Source organism: Pan paniscus, chromosome 19 (assembly GCF_029289425.2).
Source record: "Pan paniscus chromosome 19, NHGRI_mPanPan1-v2.0_pri, whole genome shotgun sequence".
Taxonomy (NCBI): Eukaryota; Metazoa; Chordata; class Mammalia; order Primates; family Hominidae; genus Pan; species Pan paniscus.
The window spans coordinates 98,592,990-98,601,980 of NC_073268.2; the positions used below are offsets into that span (position 1 = coordinate 98,592,990).

General features: G+C 63.9%; 1 protein-coding gene across 3 annotated transcripts; it reads right to left on the minus strand.

The window, feature by feature from the left end:
• Nucleotides 1–92: 92 nt before the first annotated feature.
• DUS1L (dihydrouridine synthase 1 like) lies at nucleotides 93–8,119 on the minus strand. 3 transcript variants are annotated; one of them, XM_003831089.6, is made up of 14 exons: nucleotides 7,928–8,119; nucleotides 7,100–7,346; nucleotides 6,402–6,510; nucleotides 5,744–5,794; nucleotides 5,137–5,249; nucleotides 4,166–4,248; nucleotides 3,876–3,979; nucleotides 3,467–3,611; nucleotides 3,123–3,219; nucleotides 2,959–3,041; nucleotides 2,164–2,309; nucleotides 993–1,030; nucleotides 553–628; nucleotides 93–467 (listed from the first exon to the last, which is right to left on the minus strand). In XM_003831089.6, exons 2-14 carry the CDS (start codon nucleotides 7,334–7,336, stop codon nucleotides 328–330), a joined length of 1,422 nt encoding a protein of 473 aa, XP_003831137.1. In that variant the 5' UTR covers nucleotides 7,337–7,346; nucleotides 7,928–8,119; the 3' UTR covers nucleotides 93–327. The 3 variants fall into 3 exon arrangements, with proteins under 3 accessions (XP_003831137.1, XP_034799068.2, XP_008954722.1); XM_034943177.2 differs by having other exon boundaries at nucleotides 553–717; nucleotides 7,928–8,084; XM_008956474.4 differs by having other exon boundaries at nucleotides 553–620; nucleotides 7,928–8,083.
• Nucleotides 8,120–8,991: the final 872 nt, after the last annotated feature.

The window sequence follows — 8,991 nt, forward strand, 5'->3', positions numbered from 1 at the left end:
GTTCAGAAGCCCCCACTGGCCCCAACCGCACCTGCCCCGGCTCATGCCTCCCTGGGTCTGAGAGGGCAGTGGTCACAGGCTGTGGGCTCTCGCATCTTTGAAATGATTTATTGTTCACTTTTGCACACGCGTGCTGAGGACAGGGCAGGTCCAGCCTGGGGCCTGCTCCCCACTGCAGCATTTCCAGGCCCCCAGAGTGGGCCGAAGGGGGACATGGGCGTGTCTTTCCACATTAAGTAGCAGGAGATTCCCTGAGTAAAAGGCATTTTCTTAAGTAGGACGTGTCCAGGCTCCAGCAGCAGTCCTGGGGGTGGGGGTTCTGGGCCTTCAGGCCAGGGCACTGCCCATGACTTCGGAGAAGCCACCTGGTGTTCCAGGTGCTGCTGGCTGAGGCTCCTGCAGCTCAGGCTGGGCCTCTTTCCAGGCCAGAGACTTCTCCAATTTGGTTTTAAAAAGCAATCCGTGACCTGGCAGAGCGAGTGAGAGGAGTCGGGGGTCAGGAGGCGGAGGGGTCTGTTTGCCTGCTGCAGGGCGGGTGGTAGGCGCCCTCACCTGGGCAGTCTGCAGTCTCTTTGGAGGCTCGCTTCTTGCAGCAGCCGCGGCACAGGCTGAACACACATCTGTTGCCCTGGGCACAGGGAATCTCGGGAGCCTGTGGCCAGCACCACTCCCGGGGCCAGTCTGGCCAGCAGGGGAGCAGCCCCACTGGGGAAGCCTCTGCCAGATGCCCACGGCCTGGATGCAGCCCTGGGAACTGCTCCCAAGCCAGATGCCTCTCCCTCACCCCAACCCACCCAGACTCACTCCCCCTCCAGGCCTGGGCAGGGGCTTGGCTGGAAGCAAGGGGCCGTCCTGAGGCATCCATGCCACCTTGAGCCACGTTGCAAACCCAGCTGGGCGGGCACCAGACCTGCCACCCCAAGCAGTGCGGAGACCACCCTGCCCACCCCCAAAGCTGAAGCCTTGGTGGCATGCAGCCGGAATCCACTCACCTTTGGGTTTCCACACTGGTCACACTTTGCATATTTTGCTAGGAAAAGAACAAAAGGGTGCTGGTGAGTGAGGGCCGGGGTGCCCTGGCTGTGGGGCTGCCCCGTCCGCCTGCACGGAGCCTGCTGATGGCGTCCATGCCAGCTGTGGCCAGCCAGGCCAGGAGGCTCAGGGAGGGCAGAGGATGCAGGCTGGCCACGTCTGCTTTTCCTTCCGTGAGCGATGGGTAAGGGGATGCAGGGGGCACCATCCTGCAGGAAATGGATAGGAAGCAGGTGGGCTGGGGGCCCCCGCAGGACGAGCAGCCTTATCTGTCCCACCTGCAGGCAGGGACAAGGGGAGCAGTTTTCCTGCCCACAGGGTCCAAGGGGGGTTCCATGCCCTTCAGTTCCAGGTCTCCCAAGCAAAAGGGCCAAGAAGGGTCAAATCAAGAATTCAGCCCGAAGCCCCACTTCCTGCCTCTCCCAGCTGCCTCATTCAGTGGCCTGGTGGGGGGCAGTGTGGCAGGCAGGGACTGCTGGCACCAGCCTGATGTCGCAGCTGCTCTTGGACTGGCCAGCGCCCTGGGGGTTACATGGGAAGGTTTCAGGGTTATCGCTGGTCTCCCCTGCAGCTTGTAAAGTTGTCAGAGATCTCCTGGGAGGCTGCCACCTGTTGAGGGCCCAGGTGGGCTGGCCCAGGATACGGCGGCCACCGGGGGTCTCAGGGGAGACAGCACTGGGCTGAGGCCTTGCCACTGGTGGCTAAGAGGAGGGGTGAGCAGCCTCATCCCGTGCCTTTGGCCCAGCAACAAGACCCATGCACACACTCCCGGGGACCCCAGCCTCCCTCTCAGCAGCTGCTCAGGTGTCCTGTGTGAGGCTGGGCAGGGACAGCCGCAGGGACCCGAGGCCCTGAGCTGTAGACGAGCTTCACCTGGCTGAAGAGCTTGTCCCATAGCCTCATCTGATTCACTGAGCCCATGTCCCACATGCACGGGCTGCGGCCTGCACAGGGTCCCCGTGCTCAGACCCCAAGTCTGGCTGACTACTCCGCCAAGCCCTCCAGGTGTCTGCTTCCAGCTCTGGGCCTTGAGCCTTGTTGACCACAAGTCTGGGTTCCTGTTACTGGCAACAGGGAGGATGGGGGTGACGAAGAGGCTCTCTCGGGCCCATCAGCGGAAGCAGCACTTACGCTTCAGAGAGGGGTCGAAGGTCTTGTGGGGGTTCCTCAGCTGCTTCTTTTGCTTGTTCTTGGACAGGACCTCCGTGCCACACTCCTCTTCCTCCAGGGCCCGCTTGCTGCGCGCACCCGCCTTCTCCTTGCTCCCCTCCCTGGGCCTGAGGGGAGGGCAGCGGGCAGAGCCCAAGGACACCGTGAGAGGGGCCCAGCAGCCACAGCCACACGGGTCTGAGTCTGGGTGAGGCCCCAGGTCAAGGAGGGGCCAGGCGGCCGTGGCGAGTGCCGTTGCTGTGAGGAGTGCTGTGAGGAGTGCCGTTGCTGGAGTGCCCTCCTTTCCCTCGGGCAGCCCATTCAGGAGTGGCCACTAGGGAGTCTGGGGCCTCTGAGATGGAGTCCGCAGCTCGGGCAGCCCCAAGCTCTGAACCACCAGCTCCAGGGAGGGCTGTGGCCACAGATGGCCTCACCTCTGAGAACCCAGCAGAAGCTGGGGTCAACCTCTTGACCCATGGGCAAATCCACCAAGATCAGAGGAGCTCAGAGAAGTATGTTATGGAAGAAAAGATTTAAAATCCGAGCGTCCACTGAGGGAGGACACAGCTGAGTCACCAGCACCCTCCACCAAGGACACCGAGGGTCACGTGGAAGGTGTGTGCTGCTCGGAGCCGAGGCCTCCCTCCTCCTTTCCCTCGGGCAGGGGCTGACTGACCATAATGGCTGAGGACAAGCAGGGCAGGCGCAGCACTGTGGGCACAGGGTGGAGCCCACACCTTGGTGCACATCCCTACCCAGGGCTGGCTGGGCTCTCACCCCGGCCGGATGTAGGGCTGGCAGATCCAGTGGAAGGGCAAGTCGCCGGTGGGCTTCGCTCCCTCCTGCCTGGATATCTCCTCCTACAAAAGCCCAAAGCCCTGGTCATGGCCCCAGCCCCTCACCCCCTGCAAGGCCGGGCTCCCACCAGCCCCAGCACCTGCCTGACACCGCAGCTTCAGCTCCTGGCTCACAGCAGCGATGCCCTCCAGGGTCTTCACCTTGGCCAGCTCCTCTCGCAGCTCCTGGTGCACCTGCAGCCTGAGACAGAGGCCCTGTCACGCAGGCTGGGCTCCCGGCTCCACCGTCAGGCCCCAGGCTGAGCACTGGGCACACAGGGACCTGTGTCTCTTCCTGCCCAACTCCACTCCTAAGTCACCCCAGCCCCTCAAGACCTGACTTAGCAGCAAGTTGTTTTGACAAAACCTGCAAAATGCCCCAGGTGGGCTCTGACGGAATCTGCCTGGGCGGCCCTCCAACATGGCTTCTGCCTTAGGGGGCAACTCACGTGTGGTGCCACAGCTTGAAGAGGTGGGCCCGGACGTAGGACAGCGGGCAGGGGTGCTCCCGCACGATGTCCAGATACTCCTCAGCCAGCTCCCACACGGCAGGGCTCCGGCCCTCGAACAGGGCGGGGTTGTGTAGGTTGCCCTCTGTGGGAGGAGGAGCGGGGAAGGACACCTCGTGGGTTGCTCCAGGTGGACGGCACAGGAAAGCCTGGGACACTCAGGACACCCTTCTGTGCCACCTCACAAGGGACAAGGCCAGCTCAGGCCCATCAGAGCAGACTGGGACTGATGAACACCGTCTGTGAACAGCAGCATGGGGGGGGCAGTAGGCAGCGGGAGGCACCGACCTGGGCGGTGGTATCAGGCCGTGTGCATGGGGCCCTGGCTGCTGTCCTGGGCCCTGCCCACCTGCGCTCATGACGCCCTGCACACCCGTGTCCCGGAGGCAGCGCTCCACGTCCTGCAGGCACTGGATGTTCCCATTAGCAAACACAGGGATGGCCACAGCCTTCCTGTTGGCAGAGAAATGCATGTTTCCACCCGCCCGGAACAGCACCCAGGTGATGCTGCCCCCAGCCACGGCCCCCTCGGTAGTCACGGGCGTCAGGCGTGCCGAGCACCCTGAGGTGTGGAGCTGGGACGCCCAGCAAAGCCCCAAGGACTGAGGGCTGTGTCACCCACCGTCCACACCCACTCACCGCACAGCCTTGATATGCTCCCAGGACGCTGCACCTGACAGGGGCCCCTTCTGCTCCTTGGTGCGTCCGTGCACCGTCAGCAACTAGGACAGAGCAGTGGTCGCTTGACCCCTCCAAGCCCCTTCCGCCCCTCAGAGCCCCCTCTGCCCCTCCACACCCCCTCCAAACCCACTCTACCCCTTCGAGCCCCCTCTGCCCCTCCCAGCCCTGTGCCCCATGCCCGACTCCAGGGACCTTTCCCTCACCATCTCAGCTCCTGAAGCAGGGCTGAGGAATGGCCATCTGGGGCCTACCCCAAGGCCTCTGCACTCTGTGGGAACCTCAGGCTGCATGTGCTGCCCAGGCCCATGCAAGAGCCAGGCTGGGAAGTGGCAGCGTCCCCACTGCCCAAGGCCAAAGGTGTGGGAGGGACTGGCTCCAGGCTGACTCCAGGCTAGTGGGGCACTGGGGGGGAAAGTGAGTCCTGGGCCCGGCAGCCCCTGTGCAAGCTCATCCCCGGGTCACTAAGGTTGCTGTCCACCTTCAGAAGGTGAGTGTCTTGAGGGGCACCCCTGGAGACAGCAGCCCATCCAGGCCTGCGCCAGGCCAGGCTCAGTGTGCAGGGAACACGGGCAGGGGAGCAGCTCTGCTGACAGCCTGGTGGCCCCTTCCTGACCCTCTAGGGAGACTGGATGCTGAGTATCCCCAAAGGAGGCCCTGCCGGCGTCTGTGACACTAGGAACATGTCAGAGATGCCGACATTACTCTCTCCACAGGGACAAAACCCTGGAGCCAGGAAAGCAGTTTCTGTTGTAGAGGCTTGGGCTTGGGGTGGTGGCACTCAGAGCCAGTGGGGACAGGCCAGTCAGGAGGGCCACTGCCCCCATGAGGCTGACGGTGCACGGTGTCTGGACACAGGAAGAGCCTCAGCTTTGTCCTCTGCGCAAAGGCCCAGCTGAGGCCCATGACACCCCCGCAAGCCCAGGGCTCACCTGGCAGCCGGCCTTCTCCAGCATCTGGGCGTACCTCACGGTCTTGTCAATCTCCGGGAAGACACGGATTTTGCACGTGACAGGAACAGAGAGTTTCTCGTGGGCCAGCAAAACTGGGGAGAAGAGAGGCAGCTTCTGAGGGGGCCATGGTGTTCCCACTTTAGCAGCCAAGCCCCAGAGCCCAGGGCCCTGCAGACAGCGGAGCCCAGGCAGCTTTGCCGGGAGGCTGGGAGGCAGCCCGGGCCACCATCTGGGTGTCTCCCTCAGGTTGCTGGGCAGGCTCCCTCCGCCATACCCCCGGCCCTCCAAAGTTCAAACAAGCAGGGCCAAGGCCGGCTCTGTCTCCCAGGACATCTGGGGCTGGGCCCGAGCAAGGACTGTGCCCTGGCACCTACTGTCTCGTTTTAAGGGGTGGGTGGAGCAGGACAGGCAACTTCACAGCCACCTCCTTCCAGCAGAGAGGCTGCTGTGGGCAGGAAGCCCCAGGGTGATGCTGAGAACTCCTGCCAATGCCTGTCCTCTCCTGAGCCCCAACCAAGTGGACAGTGCCCATGTGTCCCTCTTGAGGGTCTCTGGGGGTCCTTCACCATCCACCCAGCCAACTCACTCATTCTTTGGAGCAGGTCCCACTCGTCCTGCAGGAAGGCGCCATAGTGACCTGCAAGGAGCAAGCATGGCCTGGTTGGCACCTGTGTTAAGGCTGGTGGGGCTGAAGCCTTGCACCCCCTCTGCACCCTCTCCTGCATCCACGCAGGCCAGGAGCTGCCCTGCCAGGCGGGACACAGGTCCCCAGAACCAGCAGTGTCTCCAGTTGGGGCAGTGGGACAGTCAGAGCAGTGGTTTGTCGGCATCAGACTCAGGGGCTCTATTTGCCCGGCTGCCTAAGCTCAGAAGGTGCTGAATGGAACCCCCACCCTGCACGGTCTGGAACCAAGTAACACCTCCTCAGGGGCCCGGTGAGGTAGCAGGCTCAGCCCCACACACAGCAGTGCAAGGGGGTAATGGGGACCCTGTATCAGCAATCATGTTTATGCAGAGGGAGCTCCCTGAGGGAAGAGAGAGCCAGTAGGGCTTGGCCCCTAGCCCCCAAGGCCTGAGGACAGCCACCCTCCAGAGGCAGAGCACAGAGGACAGCTGGCTCCAGCCTGAGCCACTGTCACGACAGAGGCAGGGCCTGCCGTCCTCCAAGCTCACCACACCTGGGGCTGCACTGAGCTGGCTCTGGCCCCTGCCCCAGGTGCCCCCATGCTCCACATGGAGCTCACCTCTCTTGGCTATCATCTGTGGGCAGCCCAAGTTCAGGTCAATGGCGTCACAGTAATCCTGAGCCAGGAGAGCCGCCTGAACAAACACCTCCGGGTCATTGGCACAGAACTGGAGAAGATGCAGGAGTCAGCCATGGGCCCAGCCAGGCCCTAGTCCCTTGCTGCCCAGCCCTACGAGAGGTCCAGTGTGACCCCATGAGGATGTGGGCCCAGGTTCACTGCAGGAGGGTGCTCTGTCCTGCGGAGGCTTACAATATGACAAAGCCGGGAGGAGTCCCCAAGCCACCCGGATTTACAGATTTTCTTCTGAACTGTGGCAGAAGCCACAATCACTGGCTTCTGAAGAGCAGAGCCATCTCTACTGGTTCTGAAGAGGGAGTGTGAGTGTGAGAGGCAGCAATCCAGAGGCCCCGGCAGGGCTGCAAACCTCACAGCACCCAGGCTGCCTGAGCCACTCCTAGAGAATGGGGTTGGATTCTGGCAGGTGCACCTGGCAGCCCTGGCTCCACCACAGGAATCACTGCTGTGGCTACGTGGACTCTACATGCCTGGTACCACCTTCTCCCTCTCCTCCTGGAATTGAGCTGTCTCTGGAAAGGCTGAAAGTGATGTCCCGCCACAGAGAGAAGGGTTTTTCCCCAGGCATTCCAGGGCCAGGGAACCCAACCGCGGCCGCAGCCACAGCCCCTCCTGCGCACCTGCACGATGAGGGGCCGGTCCTCGGGGCACACCTCGCAGTACAGGTTCTCCTTCCGGTAGTTGGCGTCGCGGACAAAGACCTGGGCATGCAGCATGGGCGTGTAGCAGAGCTGTGCCCCGTGGCGCCGGCTCAGCAGCCTCCAGGCCAGCTCGCTCTGGTCCACCATGGGGGCCACGACGTGGCGGGCCCCTCGCAGGGTGCGGCTCCAGAACTCGAAGCCCTGCAGCTTTGGCATCGTCTCCGGGCTGGGGGAAAGGCGCAGACCCGGGGTTCAGCCAGGCCCAACGAGGGGCTTAAGACTCAACTCAGAGGCAGCGGTCACTCTTCTAAGGCCGCTCCAGTACCACCGTTGGGTCACACGCGGGGGCACTAAAGGCGGGGGTCGGTGCAGGCTGGAGAAAGGCCACTCCAGTGCTGCCACCTCCTAGCGGACCTCGGGGGAGCCGCTGGACCCCTGGGACTTGACCCTCCCTGGGGAGCGGGACTCGATGTCGGCCTGGTAGGGGACTGGCGTGAAGGGGGAAGAAACCTTGACGCCAGCGTCCCCGCGGGCGTGGCCCTGAGCAGGCCGCCCTGCGGTGAAGTTAGGACCCCAGCAGGGCCACGCCGCGGCCGGGCCCTGCGAGGACCCCCGGCCCCTTCCCGGGAGAATCGGCTCCGCGCCGGGCCAGGGGAAGGGCAGAGCTTCCTTCTCCGCACCCGGCCAGGCGGCCCGGCTGGCCCGAAACGCCACAGGGGCGCCCCTCGCGAGACTCCTCCGGAGCCACGCGGCGGGCAGCGTTTGCTGTGTGAAGTGACAGGAGCCCACACGCCTCCGCGTCCTCACCGCGCGAGGGCCCCGCCGTGTCCGCCGCGCGCCTTTGGCTCCGAGGGCGCCGGGTGCCGGTGTCCCGGGCCCGCCCCGCTCCGGCCTCGCCGCCGCCCGGGGCCCCTGCAGCTCCCGGGGCGCCGCGAACGCCCGCACCGCGCCGGGGCCGCCGCCGGGCCGCAGCCGGGCCCAGGGCTCCGCGCCGCCACCGGAAGGTGCCCGGTCCTGCGCGGTCCGGGCGGCCCACGGTGCGGCGGGAAACGCGTTCCCCGGAAACCGCGCCCGGCTCCGAGGGGACCGGCGACGAGAGGTCGCGGCGCGGGGTCGGAGGTCAGAGGCTGAGGTCACCACCGTACCCGTCAGGCCGTGGCTAGAGAGGGGTCGAGGCTCGCCGGGACTCACCGACAGCTCGCTGGAAACGAGGCATGTGGAAATTGGGCCTCGCTGAGGCGCACATAGGCCCGGGCCGCGGGTAGACCGTGGGCGCTGAGGCCCTGCGCTGCTCAGCCCCCAAGTTCGAATTTGGGGCTTCATCCCGTTCTATCCTAAAGCGACCCCAGAGCCCTGCCTCGAACCCACTCACCTGCCGCCTCTGAAAGCCACTCACTTTCCGCCGCTGCGTTGCGGAAAATCACCCTCCAGGGACCTTCCTTGCCCGCCCTGGGTTTCCGCAGCCGGCAGCCTTCGATCGACTTTCCTACCCCCCGTGGACCCTCCTTGGGTTATTTCGAGCTGTGGGGACCCACTCGGAACCCCAGAGTGGATGTGAAGGTTATTTTAAACTGAAGGCATTTGAGACCCAACAGATGTAAAAAGAAGCTTTGTCAGAGCTTTCCATATCTGAGAGCGAAGCCAGAAGTTGAACCAGGACATTCAGTACCTAAAACATGTGAAATCTCTTGGGCCCCCGGAATCACTAAGGAAAACTCAGGCTGGAAGCTGCTCAGGGCAAACCTGCCTCCCGCTCTATTCAGAGTCACCCTCTGCTCGCTGAGATAGATGGATATCTGATTGACTCCTTTGAAAAGGCTCATCAGAAGGCTGGGCGCGGTGGCGCACATTGAGACCAGGAGTTCGAGACC

What these genes read in the sequence shown, in the direction of transcription:
- DUS1L (XM_034943177.2), bottom strand. Translation starts at nt 7,336, where the DNA reads ATGCCAAAGCTGCAGGGCTTCGAGTTCTGGAGCCGCACCCTGCGAGGG. An exon ending in TGGAGAAGGCCGGCTGCCAG is followed by an intron (nt 4,249 to 5,136) that starts GTGAGCCCTGGG and finishes GCTCTGTCCTAG; the next exon opens with TTGCTGACGGTGCACGGACG. An exon ending in CAGCCCTACATCCGGCCGGG is followed by an intron (nt 2,310 to 2,958) that starts GTGAGAGCCCAG and finishes CCCTCCCCTCAG; the next exon opens with GCCCAGGGAGGGGAGCAAGG.